The following is a 15,915-nucleotide window of genomic DNA, read 5'->3' as shown; positions in this document are numbered from 1 at the left end:
GATCACTCCCATGATTAAGAGGTCTTTTACACATTGTAGAAATGCCTCTCTCTTTACTAGGTTTGTTGATAACCTCGAAAGATGGAACCTCCCTTGTGGAGGAGAGGTTTTGAAATCCAGAAGGTATCCCTGAGATATAATCTTCAACGTCCAGGGATCCTGCACATCTCTTGCCCAAGCCTGGGCGAAGAGAGAAAGTCTGCCCCCCACTAAATCCGTCTCCGGATAGGAAGTTGATGCTGCTCCTGCCTTGAAGTTACGAAAGGCACGAAAATTAGACTGTTTGGCCTTTGGTTTGGCGTGGCCCTTACCTCCCGTAATGTCAGCAATAATTTCCTTCAAGCCGGGCCCGAATAAGGTCTGCCCTTTGAAAGGAATGTTAAGTAGCTTAGACTTGGAAGTTACATCCGCTGACCAGGATTTAAGCCAGAGCGCTCTGCGCGCCTGTATGGCGAATCCGGAATTTTTAGCCGTAAGTTTGGTTAGATGTACTACGGCATCTGAAACAAACGCATTAGCTTGCTTAAGGGTTCTAACTTTGCTCAAAGCCTCATCCAATGGCTCTGTGCGAATCGCCTCTTCCAGAGACTCAAACCAGAATGCCGCTGCAGCCGTGACAGGCGCAATGCATGCAAGAGGCTGCAAAATAAAACCCTGTTGAACAAACATTTTCTTAAGATAACCCTCTAACTTTTTATCCATTGGATCTGAGAAAGCACAGCTATCCTCCACCGGGATAGTGGTACACTTGGCTAAAGTAGAAACTGCTCCCTCCACCTTAGGGACCGTCTGCCATAAGTCTCGTGTGGTGGCGTCTATAGGAAACATTTTTCTGAATATCGGGGGAGGGGAAAAAGGCACACCGGGTCTATCCCACTCCTTACTAATAATTTCTGTAAGTCTTTTTGGTATAGGAAAGACCTCAGTACACACCGGTACCGCATAGTATCTATCCAACCTACACAATTTCTCTGGGATTGCCACCGTGTCGCAATCATTCAGAGCCGCTAATACCTCCCCTAGTAACACACGGAGGTTCTCAAGCTTAAATTTAAAATTTGAAATTTCTGAATCCGGTCTCCCCGGATCAGAACCGTCACCGACAGAATGAAGCTCACCGTCCTCATGTTCCGCAAATTGTGACGCAGTATCAGACATGGCTCTCGTGTCATCAGCGCGCTCTGTCCTTAACCCAGAGCTATCGCGCTTGCCCCTCAATTCGGGCATATTATATAATACTTCTTTCATAACATTAGCCATATCATGTAAAGTGATTTGTAAGGGCCTAGATGTACTTGGCGTCTCAATCCTACGCATCTCCAGAGCGGGAGACGCAGGTACTGACACGTGAGGAGAGTTAGGCGGCATAACTTCCCCCTCGTTGTCTGGTGATAGTTTCTCTATCGGTACAGATTGACTTTTATTCAAAGCAATATCAATACAATTGGTACACTTCGTTCTATTGGGCTCCACATTGGCTTTTGAACATGATGAACAAACAGTTTCCTCTGAATCAGACATGTTTAAACAGACTTAGCAATGAAACTAGCAAGCTTGGAAATCACTTTCAATAAGTTTACAAGCAATATAAAAAACGCTGCAGCGCTTCAAAAATACAGATATAATTAAACAATCCTTAACAAGAAGTGTAATATTAGCAGAGGATTGCACCCATTAGCAAAAGGATGATTAACCCCTCAATACCCAAAACGGATAAAACGGATATCAATTAAGATTTAACGCTTTTAATCACAGTCAAGCACACTGTCACAGATCTGCTGTGACTGATTACCTCCCTCAAAAATGAATTTTGCAGACCCCTGAGCTCTCTAGAGACGTCCTGGATCAAGGAGGAAGAAGCAGGAAGACTGTGCTAGAATTATAACTGCGCAACAAGGCGCTAAAACAAGGTCCCTCCCACTCCTATCACAACAGTGGGAGCCCTGATATAACGGTTTCCATGCAGAAAATATATGTCAGCCATGTGGAAAAAAATCATGCCCAAAGAGATTTATTACCAAAGTACCTCACAAAAATGAATAACATGCCAGTAAACGTTTTATTAAAAAATAACATTTTCCAATGTCATGCAAAGTTATCACTAAGCCTGCTACCAGTCGCTACCACTGCAGATAAGGCTTAAGTATTATTTCAGTTTTAACAGTATTTTCTCAGTCAAATTCTAGTCCCTAGAAAATAACTTGACTGCGCATACATTTATCAGCCTGATACCAGTTGCCACTACTGCATTTAAGGCTGTACTTACATCATACGGTAACAGCAGTATTTTCTTAGTCAATTCCATTCCCAGAAAATAATGTACTGCACATACCTCACATGCTATTCCCAGTTTCTGAAGTTACCCCACTCCTCAGAATGTCGAGAACAGCCAGTGGATCTTAGTTACGCCTGCTAAGATCATAGAAAAAAAACGCAGGCAGTTTCTTCTTCCAAATACTGCCTGAGATAGAAAAACAGCACACTCCGGTGCCATTTAAAATAACAAACTTTTGATTGAAGAATAGTTAAGTAAAAACTCCAGCTCCTCTCGCGACCTCCTTCTTTGTTGAGGGTTGCAAGAGAATGACTCGATATGACATGTGAGGGGAGGAGCTATATAGCAGCTCTGCTTGGGTGATCCTCTTGCAACTTCCTGTTGGGAAGGAGAATATATCCCATAAGTAATGGATGACCCGTGGACTGAACACACTTAACAAGAGAAATACTATCTGCATTAGCAAGCTTATCATGACATTCATCACAAACTACAGCCGGAGGGACAGATACCACAAGTTTACAGCAGATACACTTAACTTTGGTGGAACCAGCATCAGGCAGCGTTTCTCCAGAAGTAGCTTCTGATCCTGGGTCAATCTGAGACATCTTGCAATATGTAAGAGAAAAAACAACATATAAAGCAAAATCTATCAAATTCCTTAAAAGGCAGTTTCAGGAATGGGAAAAAATGCCAATGAACAAGCCTCTAGCAACCAGAAGCAAATGAAAAATGAGACTTAAATAATGTGAGAAAAAAGGTGGAGACAAAAATGACGCACACATTTTTTGGCGCCAAAAAAGCCGCCCACATTATTGGCGCCCAAATGCTTTTGGCGCCAAGAATGACGCCACATTCGGTGACGCCATCATTTTTGGTGCAAAACGTCAAAAAAATGGCGAAAACAAGAACAACTTCCGGCGAAGTATGACGCCGGAAATGACAAAGAAATTTTTTTTTTTTGTGCCAAAAAAGTCAGCGCCAAGAATGACGCAATAAAATGAAGCATTTTCAGCCCCCGCGAGCCTAACAGCCCACAGGGAAAAAAGTCAATTTTTAAGGTAAGAAAAAATGTCTTAATTCATATGCATTATCCCAAATAATGAAACTGACTGTCTGAAATAAGGAATATTGATCATCCTGAATCAAGGCAAATAAATGTTTAAACACATATATTTAGAACTTTATATAAAAGTGCCCAACCATAGCTTAGAGTGTCACAAAAAATAAGGCTTACTTACCCCAGGACACTCATCTACATGTAGTAGAAAGCCAAACCAGTACTGAAACGAGAATCAGTAGAGGTAATGGTATATAAGAGTATATCGTCGATCTGAAAAGGGAGGTAAGAGATGAATCTCTACGACCGATAACAGAGAACCTATTAAATAGATCCCGTAGAAGGAGACCATTGAATTCAAATAGGCAATACTCTCTTCACATCCCTCTGACATTCACTGCACACTGAGAGGAAAACCGGGCTCCAGCCTGCTGCAAAGCGCATATCAACGTAGAATATAGCACAAACTTACTTCACCACCTCCATGGGAGGCAAAGTTTGTAAAACTGATTTGTGGGTGTGGTGAGGGGTGTATTTATAGGCATTTTGAGGTTTGGGAAACTTTGCCCCTCCTGGTAGGAATGTATATCCCATACGTCACTAGCTCATGGACTCTTGCTAATTACATGAAAGAAATACAGTATGCATGTTCAGGCGATTTTTGTTTAATTTTCAATGTCATTAAAATCCATTAGAAGTGTGTCTGCTTGAATTAGTAAAACTACCCTAGATAGGTATATGATATCCTAGAAAAAGCTAATTTATTAACAAAGCAACACGCTGTTAGAAACATGGTATTTGTCTATTAATCTTGGAATAATGCTTTAAAATGGGGCTTATTACATCCTGTGAACTAAGGTTTAATATAAATTTGGCAACTTCTGCCTTAGGCCCTAATGACCTGGAAGGCTGCAATATATTCAAAATGGATTTGATGCAATGTTGAGAAAGCATCTTTATTTGAAATGCAAGAATGTAAGTTTAGATGCCGGCCCATTTTTGGTGAACAACTTGGGTTGTTCTTGCTGATTGGTGGATAAATTCATCCACCAATAAAAAAAGTGCTGTCCAGAGTCCTGAAACAAAAAAGGAAGCTTAGATGCTTTCTTTTTAAAATAAAGATAGCAAGAGAACGAAGAAAAATTGATAATAGGAGTTAATTAGAAAGTTGCTTAAAATTGCATGCTCTATCTGAATCACAAAAGAAAAAAATTGGGTTCAGTGTCCCTTTAACCAGAAAAACAAGGAAGTGGATGAGGCTTCCTGCACCTCACGCTTCCCAGAAAAGACACAAACAAGGAAGAAGTTTGACAAAAACTCCTTTGTAGCCTGAAGAACTTCAAAGCCCGAACCATATCCAAGTTATGAAATAACCACTCCTTATTAGGATACAAGGAAGAAACCACAATCTCCTGATTGATGTTGTGATCTGAAACAACCATATGAAGAAAACCAAACCCAGAGAGAACAGCCTTAGCTACATGAAAAACTAGGTAAGGGACCTTCACATTGCAAGACAGCCATCTAAGAAAATCTGTGTGCTAAAGCAATAGCCAGTAGAAATAAAAAGGAACCTTCCAAGACAGAAAATCTTAATGCCAACTCTATGCATAAGCCCAAAAGGGGCCTTCTGCAAAACCTAGAACAAGATGTAAACTCCAAGGAGGAGCACTAGATCCAAACACAGGCCTGATCTAGTCAAAGTCTGAACAAGACTGGACATCTGGAAGCTCTGTGAGCCTCTCGAGTACTAAAACAGTTAGGGCCGAAATCTGTTCCCTAAGGGAGCAAACAGAAGGCCCTTCCCCAGAGCATCCTGGAGAAAAGATCTTGGAAAAACTGGCCTTATGCCAGGAGAAACCACGCTCAACATAACAGAAGAAGTAGGTCCTGCACCCCTTATAATAGATGCGACTATACCCCGGCTTATGAGATAAAACGAGAGTATCCACACCTTACAGAAAAATCTCTCTTGGATAAGACTAAGCGTTCAATTCCATACAGTCAGCCTCAGAGAGTCCAGAAAGCGATGAACACTAGAACCTTTCTCCAGCAGATCCCTGTAACAATGGTCTATGGAGATGAAGCCCCTAAACTGCGACACAACTTCAGATATAAACGGAGCAAACCGTCTCATTGACGTCTGCTCCTGCTAGGATCTACCATCCACAACAAAAAACAAAATGGTCGAAGAGAAGAAGGTTAAAAGAAAAACCTCTAAGGAGTGCTAGATGTCTAGCATATTCAGGATGAAAAGGACAGAGCCCCACCTGGGATCAAACCCACCTTCTGCTACAGAAGCGGTGGAGCTAACCTGACGCCTTGAAACCTGAACGGCTTCCCCATTCGACACAAACCGTCGAGCAGGGAAAGATTGTAGGGAACATCCGAACCTGAAGAGTACGCTTATAGAGAGTATCGCTAGCAATGAGCTGACGTGGCCTTTCGCCCACCACCAAACACAAGACCCCCCCAACTAGAAGGAGGAACTATCCATCTTCAGAAGAGGGTCTCCCTTGAGAGGTCCCAACTGGTACGAACCCAGAAGACCAAGTCGTCCAAGCAGAATGCTCGCTGAGGAACCAAGGAATGAATGGAAGGAAACTCCCAACCCCCGGACCTCTCTAGGACACTCTCTCCCCACGGACAAGGAAGTGGCAAGGACAAAACAGCCCCGGGAGAACTAAGAGAAAGAAATTCTCAGAACAGGGAGATCTAAAGGGAACATTGGGATCCGCTGGTATTCCATGTAAGTCTGTTAAGACAGAATCCCAACACCATGCCAAAATCACGGCCTAGGCTGTGTCTAACACTCTCCACCCCCGCATCAACAAAGACCAGAAAGGAACTGGAGGGCATAATCTGATGGAAATTCGCAAAATCTCAGGATTAAAAGAAAGCTGCCACAGCAGGATTCAACGCTAAGCCTTCAGCTTGCTAGGGAGGGTAGAGAAAAATCCCTGTCCTCAAGACAAAAACAGCATCCAAATCCAGCCTGGTGTCAACACCAGCAACTCAGGTCTAGATCCAACTCTGAGGATCGAAAAGACACAAGAATAGTCCCTAAAAGACTATTAGCAGGCAAAGGTTAGAAACCCAGGAAGGTAAGAAACCCAGAAAGCCGAGACCCGGGAACTACCATAAGAACTGGAAGCAGGATACTGCCACCTTAAACCCCAAATCCCAAGAAGGATCAGAACTAGGTTTACAGAAAGATACGGCTCCTAAGAACCGAATTTGCACAAAAGGGATGAAACAGAAAAAACATCCTTCGTCTAAGGAAGGGAGAACCTTACATTCTGCAGCGAAAATAGGAACTGATAAGCTCTGTTTAAATATCATAGAACCAAATTAGGACGGAAAGACCCTTCCCCTATTAGGGCATGTACCACCAGAGGAAGAAAATATCCCGTAGTGCGATAGATACCGGGACAATGACTCCAAAGGTTCCATGTCCTCTGACAATACAATTGCCCAGAAAGAAAGCCTAGTTCCGGTCTCTAGTACCCCTAGATCCATATGATCCAGAATCAAGCACCCAACCCAGATAATACCTAAACAGGTATAGCCTGTCAACTAGACTAGATGGGCCTGCTGTACCTGGAAAAAAACCCTTCTCCTAAGTAGAAATAAGGAATAGACCTAACTAGTATCCACAACAGGTCCTGCCTGTCATCTAGGATACAAAGTAACTTCCGGAACACACCCAGGCTAAAGAGAAACCTCTTAAGTTCCAGCAAAGCTAGAACAACTGAGTAATCAAATTAAAGAAAATAAGCTCTGAGGCTTGAAAATTCCTCAAAAATATCGGGGGAACTATCACCCCGAGCAGAAATCTAAAAGCTTCCACCGGAAGTCATCAACAATCTCGAACATCAAAGTCGATAGTATCAAAAATCCCATGTGATGAAACGTCTTTCTAGGAAGAGTTTCTAAAACAATCCAGAGCTCAAAACAAAAAACTATCCGGAACGAAATAGTAAAGAAAAAGGTCAAGCTCCCACAGTGAAAAGCAGAAAAGGAGTGTGTAAACAAAAACAGGTCCTGCCTGTCAAACGACAACTCCCCATAGAGCTCGGAACTGGGATTCTAAATAAACGATTAAAACAAAAGTAAGACAAGATGACAAGGAATCACCATCCTCCACTCGTCTTAGTTAAGATCATTATCTGATTTAGAGAACAGAGATTCAACTGACACTGGAAACCTCTAACATCGCCAAAACATCTCTCAGAAGTAAACGCAGGCGTGCCAATCAAAATCTAAATGCTAAGCCCTCCGCAGTCAGAGGACCCAAGTCAGCAGACTCCGACCCTGGAGGTTCTCCCTCTGTAGCCTCAAAAGGAACCAAATCACCAGAGGACTGATCGGATACCAATTGTCCTTGGGCAGGAGATCCCGGACTAACCCCTCGCTTACGCGTAGCAGGAATAGGTAATCTCGCTAAGGCCGTAGAGATGGCCATGCGGAACTGCGTAGTAACCTCTGGTGGAAACAAACCCCTTACAGGCGAAGGAGGATCGGAACTCGGGAAAACTGCATATGCAGGAACAGAATCAAGGGAACACACCTCACTGGACGAAGAGTCCTCAGAGGCAGATAGCTCACTGGACTCTAACATCTCAACATTGGTTGATGAGAACACTCTATAGCGGCATATGGAACATAATTGAGTGGGCTGGATTACCCGGGCCATCTCACAATATACACAGGTATCAAATTCTGTATCGGATGGATCACCCTCTAAATTATCAGAATCCTCCATAACTCTTCTATATCAAATTATAGAAAGGAAAAACAACTGGCACCTTATACCCCCAATTGCTGGGGCACTCACCACCTCCTATGACCCAGACAGACAGAGAAGAAGCACCTCTCTGCAGACATCCGGACAGGAATCAGAAGCAGTGAAAAAAAGTGACCATTCCCTGTCACATGGTGCTCATGCAGGCCCTCCCCTGCTAAGGAAAAGGCGCGCCAGCTTAATATAAAGAAACTGCGCAGCTCTCAAAATGAAAATAACCTGTACGTTCCGTATAAGCCTTAAGAGCCCAAATGTTTTTACACACAAGCAGTCAAAATAACATAACAAATATGATTAAAAAGCTGCACTGCTGGGGGCGGAGCTAGCCACTGAAGAGAAGAGACGCACATTTCATGAGCTCCTGAAAAATAATTTAATTTGGGGGTAAAAATAATAGATTTCAGCTAAGTATCGGATATAAGACTTCACTTGGGCAGAGCAATCTGTATAAAAACCCATTTTTTTACTCAGAGACTCAGTACTTACTATGGCATGAGAGGGCCGTGACTGTCGACCCTACAGACACAGCCTGCTTTGTGTGGAACTCAACATTAAGCATTCAATTATGGAGGACTTCTATCGACAGGTCTTAGTGCTGCTTGACAACTTTGCAGGGAAGATACACAACAACCTAGATAACCTGCACCTTGCGAGCAATTTTGAGATTATAAAGGAAACTGATGCGCTATGTACAATGGTGACTACCTTGAGCCCTACAGCAAGCACAGGCGCTGCCGATATGGTCGATCATATGCGGGAGTTCACCAAGGAGAATGAGGGCCTACTTGGGACATTGCAGATAGAAATTCCTCACGCGAATAAGCAACATACGGGGAGAGCATTAACTAAACCCTGGCTTGCACACGGACAGAAGACCGACGATACTAAACCTAATTATGCCCGATCAGTTTCCTGTTGTTCCAGAGTTGACCCCAGAGATGGCTTTGATCTACTCAGTGCTGAGCGAGCAAATATACATGTCCCTATGTAAGGATATGTTCGTTCCTTTGGGATATGTCTCCTCACTCCTCTGCAATCCTCCGTGTGTTCTCAAGAAAAAGGAAACAAAATATGCAACATAGTGTAACTCTGTAACCACTTGAAATGAAATAGTTCTGCTTGTATGACGAGTGATTACTCACATTTGTTGGAGCTTATGACCAAGCTCAGGGAAATGCGCACTCCCACTTTATACTGGTGGGAAAACAGTACTCTCAGGCAAATCTCTTAAAACAAATATTTATTTAAAATACATAAAAAGCGTCACAAATGCCCCCAAGACACCTATTACAAAGGGTAAATGAGCAATAATAATTGTAAAATTACTCAAAAGAGCTGATGCAAGTCCTGGATGGAGATGGATGGAAGAGCAGAACCTTAACCGCTAAATCCACCACCTCACAATTCCAGTATAGAATTCTCCTCCCCCAGGTGTATTTGATATTTGGTATATTTATTGTATAAATATACATGTCCCACTGAATCGCTAACTACCCTGGTCTTGCAGCTCATCAAGTTAACATCGGGACACAGACACTGGGCACTGGACACAAATGCATCCTCAATTTTGCCTGTTTCCTGTTCCAGATCTGGCCAGCTGAGAGATACTGGTTTGTCGCCATGTGTGCAGAGAAGTGCTTTAGCAAAATGGCAGGATCATCAGCTTAACAGATATTGGAGCTCAACACACCCAAGTTATTCCTGGCTGCTAGCACGGTGTACACTACCGAACCTGCGGTGGGACCCTGGAGGTCCCTCATTCTGCTATCTTCACAGAGCAGCTGGCACTGGCTAAAGCAGCAGGGTTTCTTTTAAGTAAGCATGGGATAAACTCTCTGTGCATTTGGGACTTCCCTCTATCGAACATTGGGACATAGAACTTGTGTTGCCATAAGGCCAACATTGTTGTTGGAGAGTAATGTTCTCACTATAGTTTTAACATATGTTTGCATGTTGGCTGAGCCTCTTGTTCGTTTTTTATTTTTTTCAGCTCTCTCACCATTAATTAATGTATCTGGTTTATTATTCTTGCCCTAGCATTCAAGTTTTTTGCAGCAGCACAATTTCATAGCGTTATTTACTAAAACTATTAAGATACCCCTATAGTATATTGGCATAAATATATATAGATATTGATAGGGTCTCCAGTACTCCAGTAACCAAAACTTGGATCCAGTGCATATTCTAGTATCAGTTAGTATAACTCAGACACACTTCCTTTATTATATTTACTTTGATAAATTATATTTCTAAGTGTGTGCAACAAATGGGTGTATGTGGATGGGAACTTCTACTCCTAATTCTCATAGATAGCTTCTGTTTTATTATACACGCTATATGGTTGGAAATGGGAGGGGGGAAAAAAAAAGAAAAGAAAAAAAAAAACAGATTGGGATTGAGATGGCTATATATTTGCTAGATACTGGGGGTATTACAATAGAGATTTTATACTGTTCTCAACTGACTGTAGGAATTCTATTAGACGTGGAGTTCTGTAGGAATTCTATGTCTAATGCTGCAGGGCATAGGGCCCATGCCCTGTGGCAGATCTATTTCCTATTTTTCTACTCATGTAACTACATCTTAGACTGCTGGGGATTGTCATGCTTACATGTCTCCTCTGTGAGAATCCTAATTATGTGTTTTGGTATATAAATTAATACCGATCACTGTGTTGAACTACTGTTACGATAGCCAATATATAGGGGTCTATAAGTAAATCTGAATGTTTCATTCACCCAAGTAATCAAGATGTCCAGTACATTTATGGGAGACAAGCTTTTACCTCCACGCAATGTATATTTTGCTCAAATTGTCTGGTTTATTTATGGCTAATATCATCCTTCCCCCCACATATATGTAAAAATACTCTGGTACTGTATTTGTGCACAAAGTGTTATTCCACAGCTCTCCCATAGCAGTTTGTAATTATCTATATTTGCTTTTAAATATTGTATTTCCCTCTACATCGTTTAATAGCTGTGATCTAGGAAATGTCACTGTGTGTTAAACCCCTCCTGTAAAACATCATTACCAGGTGGATAGTTCTCTTCCTTCCTCCTATGTTTCAATTAAGAATTTCTTACATACTATATTATTAAAAGGTTATATCTATATATACTACCGCCTCCCCCCCCCCCCCATAAGGTGCCTCCTAGTTTAGGACTAATTGTGCGATTTGTCTCGCCTATAACGCAACCCTAAGTATTAATGTATACCTATAGTGCCACTTCCACATAAAATATTTCTGATATTGTGCTTTATGTTATATCCCACTAATATCACTACTAATATGAATATATTTCTAAGCTAGTAATTGAGCTCTTCTTTTACACGAAAAGCTTATAATATTTATAGTTACGTGATAAACACAAATTTTGCATAATTATCAGCATATTATATAAAAGTGGCCCGCATACTTAATGCTTATAAGCGTCCCCTACTATATCCCCCTACTAAGAGGGCCCCTAGTTTTTTTTAAGGGGATTGCATGTTCATAAGTCTTGACACTCGCATGTAGGGGTTACCTTTACCTTTGTTTATTGTACCATCTCTAAATAAAATTAAAACTGAGGATACTACAGTTAATAAGTGCCTATTTGGAGCCACATCTAGCTATATATTGAGTAATTTAACCTACAACATACTATAAAGTTTACCTTAGTCCTTATATTTATTTCGGATAACTTTGATGTACCTATTGTAATGCAATAACAATGTATATATGTGGATTGATGTGTATGACGTTGATTTGTTTTATACTTTATCTCTGGAAATGTTTAAGTTATATCCTCAATAAAAAAAAAATAAAAAAAAAATAAAAAAAAAAGCCGCACTGCTTCATAATCCCCCTCAGGAGATATTAACCCTAGATTCCCTAAAGATAAAGGAGTCCCACTGTGACCCTGTCTTCTATCGTTAACGTGTGTAAAATAATAAAACAATCTTACCGGAATCTATGCCGTGGAACAGTGACACGGTCCTTCAAGTTTGACAGATTGTAGCAGCGCCTCTGACATGGACTTAATTAAAGAAAAGCAGGCAGCGAAACTCGTCAACGCTGACTGCTTAAGGAGCGGTTAATATGAGTCTGGATGGGTTCGCAGAAAGACTCTCCCTGCATCTCCAGACCCTAACATTCATCAATGCTCTCACTGAGAGGCTGACAAGACTACTTAAAACTCCAGTCCCATACCCAAGGGTACTACCCTCCATAAGAGACTACCCCGAATCTTCTGACACTTCTCTGCCATCCTCCTGTGACAAAAGGCAAAGAATGACTGAGGGAGGAGGGAAACGGGGGAGGTATTTAAGCCTATGGCTGGGGTGTGTTTGCCTCCTCTTAGTGGCCAGGTTCTGTATTCCCACAAGTAATAAATGCAGCTGTGGACTCTCAATGTATTTAGAAGAAAAAGATCCTAAACAAACCTTAATTAAAAAAACCCTATCCTAAAAAAAGATTGTACTGAAAAGGACATTTGGTTGGGTATTGCCCCTAGAAGGGAATTTTGTAGGGCATTGCCCTAAAACCATATTCTTAAACCTATCTTTAAAAAAACCTGCAAAAAACTTTCATTACTTGTTTTACATTTCCTGTAATTTATCTTGTACTTTTCCACTCTTCTAATAACTAAGAATAGAACAATCTAATTTATACCTGGCATCTGATTGCCCATAGCGAAACTTACTCTAAAGCTTATACTTTAAACTTATATCCTAATTTGGGTTCCAGTGCCACTTACATGCTGATGATACCCAAATCTATCCCCTCAACATGGTTAACAACTGTCCCTCTGCAATTTCCTCTTGTAAAGTCTTTGCACTAATTTCAATATAATCTGTCTAAAATTCAGATTCTTACCCCCCACTAGACATCTAACATCTGACATTTCTCTTACAGTAGGTGACTATTCTCAACACCTCCTCCCAGGTCTGTTGTCTTGATGTCACACTTGATTGGGAGCTCACATTCCACATAGACAGGTGCTTATCAAATACTGCTGTGCACACCTATGCAACATATTCAGAACCTGCTCTTTCCTTACTCAAGAAACGACACAAATGCCAATTAATTCCCTCATTTTGTCACGTATTGACTACTACAACCTTCTTCTATATGGTCTTCCCAAATAGCGCCTCTCCCCCCTCCATTCTATCATGGATACCTGCTCTGCCAGTCTCTACATTGGTTCCCCATAATTTTAGAATACAATGTAAAATATTAAACTTATAAATGTCAATCCACACCTATTAATTATACTTCCCTCTCTCCCCTCCATGACATGTCCTGTGCTGCTCATATCCTCTGGAACTCTCATCCCTGTTCTATCAGATGCTCCAAAGTCTCTAACCTTGTACAGTTTACAAAATAAATTATAACAACTTGAAAAGCAGTTTTCAAGAGGTGTGTATCCTAGCACTGCTTCAGTTTTGGAAGACCCCTGTAAACATTGTAGCAATGCAGTATTTAATTTCTGAACTATGCTATGGATATAAAAATATGACAATAACTTTCATTAAGGTATTGCCCAAAAAACATTCATACCATAACATTATGATACCATATCCAGGAGAAAACCAATGACAAAAATGCAATGCATTAATGTAAATTAAGGTATATAAGCTAAACTGTGAGTTGCTGGTAGAACAAGTGTGTGAATATCCAGAGAACTGTGCATGTCACAAATAATAGAATTGTTTTTTTCCCCAATAGCAGCTGCAAGTATGAGGATATATATGGAGAAACCAAAAATATAGTTAGTTGTCTACTCAAAAAAGTTTCAGTATTAATGAAGATGCTTTTATGAATTAAATTAGAATTAAAATTGATTAAACATAAAAACCACATAAATGAGAATGACTAAAATTACATCCCATAGGGCTTAAGGATATTTCAATCAAATTAGAAATTGGCATATCAAACTTGCCAAAAAAACCACTATACAAAACAGAATGCCATCAAGATTTGTGGTACAGATAAAATCATCAACATTAAACATTCTGCTATATGACTCATTTTTGAACTACCAAAAAAAACAATGACAAGCTTGAGATGAACACTCCAGTGCTTTGAGCCCACCAAGCATCTGATTTCATTATAATCATCCTATATGAGAAAAATTCAAATAAAAAAGGAGGGATAGTTTTCTGAGCCTCTTGGGCATTCTGATGAATACATAGAGTCACAACTAATTAGTGTCAAAGAAATTCCCATAGCAGAGATTCATATAAATCTCTCTGAAGCTAACGGAAACAGAAGCAATGATAAAGTTATGATAAATAAAAAAACGACCATATTCCTACTATTATTTTTTTCTTGATTTTAAGCATATCCCAACTGAAATCTGAAAGAAAATTTTACAAGGCTAAAACAATTAGTCAGGACTTCAACCATGAAAATGAATTATCATGTTAATTCAACAGGTCCAGAAAATGTTACAATTTAGTTATGCACAAGGCACTGTGATGTTTAAGATTCAATAAGTAACTGTAACTTTTTGCATTACCTACAAGCAATCATGGATCCTAAAAAGGAATTGAGAGATCAATTCACAAGATAGGACCAGCATCATTTATCCTGGGAAGCCTATTGGATGCTGAATGTTTTGTGTGCAGTTTTCATGAACCCTTTTCCCATTAAAGGGACATTAAACACTAAATACATGCTAGATAGAATGATGCATTCAAAGAAAAGATTAGTCCATGACTAACATGTAGATGTATTTTTTGAAGTTTCATTAGTTGTTTAAAAAGTGACACAATAAGTGTAAAGTTTTAGTGTCTATAAAACACTGGGAGCTGCCATGTTGTAACTTGTGTTACCTTCTCTGCTGTGGCCAATTAGGGTCAGTTATAAATAGGGCACTAGAGTGTGCAGCCAATGGTTGTGCTGGATTTAACAGTGTTCTGCACTTCTATTTGTAACAGGAACTGAAAAGCTCACAATTTCAGAATGGAATTGCAGGCACAGAGGACAAAATAAATAATGAAAGTATATTGCAGAGTTGTTTTATTATATACAATTTATCATTTTATATTACCATCTCAAAGTGTTTAATGTCCCTTTAAAAACCTTAGACCTATGCAAGTCCTTAACACAATATTATTTAAAATCATAAGTACATGTTCAATGCCAAAATACCGAACTAGAGGCTTTAATGCTTCTACATATGACCACTTTCTTATACTGAATCTAGGAAGATTTGTTTTTGTAACTACAGATACAAATGCCCAAATCAGCAATTATTCAAAATCCAGAGATTCATTAATATTTTTTATAAAAATAAAATAATCAAACTAGCATTTTTCTTTGCAAGCTTGTCACAAATGTTCTCTGCCTGCTTCTTTCATTTGTTTAGCATTTTCATTTTAGAAAGCAAAAAAAGTGTTACCTTGCTTTCTGGTGATTCTATGTGTTACAAATGATATCAAACTGCCTTTTATGCTTTATGATGTCATGTAAATATTGCCTAAATTACATAAGAGATTGTTGTTCATATTTGGTCCCAAGCTGTCCCATTTACAGATGCAAATATACAGCTATTCTGAAATCCAAACCTTTTCCTCTCCCAAGCAGTTTAGTGCAGGGATTTATGTTATGTATTATGGCATAAAGGAGCATTATATGAAGTTATATTTGTTGATTTTAAAAAATAAAAATAAAATACTTACATTATACTGGTGGTTTGCCACAGGTTTGTAATTTGTTGTTATGGCTTTATCTATTTGCTTTGATAGACGCATTGGTTTGGAAGATTCTTCTATCTGTAGCCTAAA

General features: G+C 40.0%; 1 protein-coding gene across 1 annotated transcript in view; it reads right to left on the bottom strand.

Moving 5' to 3' along the window:
• Positions 1-15,915, bottom strand: part of LOC128652564 (general transcription factor IIF subunit 2-like) — a 498,914-nt gene that overhangs the window by 416,857 nt on the left and 66,142 nt on the right. The window contains exon 2 of the mRNA XM_053705496.1: positions 15,811-15,910. Within this exon, the coding sequence (XP_053561471.1) occupies positions 15,811-15,910 (100 nt within the window). The remainder of the gene's footprint in view (positions 1-15,810; positions 15,911-15,915) is intronic.

The sequence above is a fragment of the Bombina bombina genome, chromosome 3, assembly GCF_027579735.1.
Source record: "Bombina bombina isolate aBomBom1 chromosome 3, aBomBom1.pri, whole genome shotgun sequence".
Classification (NCBI taxonomy): domain Eukaryota; kingdom Metazoa; phylum Chordata; class Amphibia; order Anura; family Bombinatoridae; genus Bombina; species Bombina bombina.
This window is presented reverse-complemented; position numbering and strand designations above follow the sequence as displayed.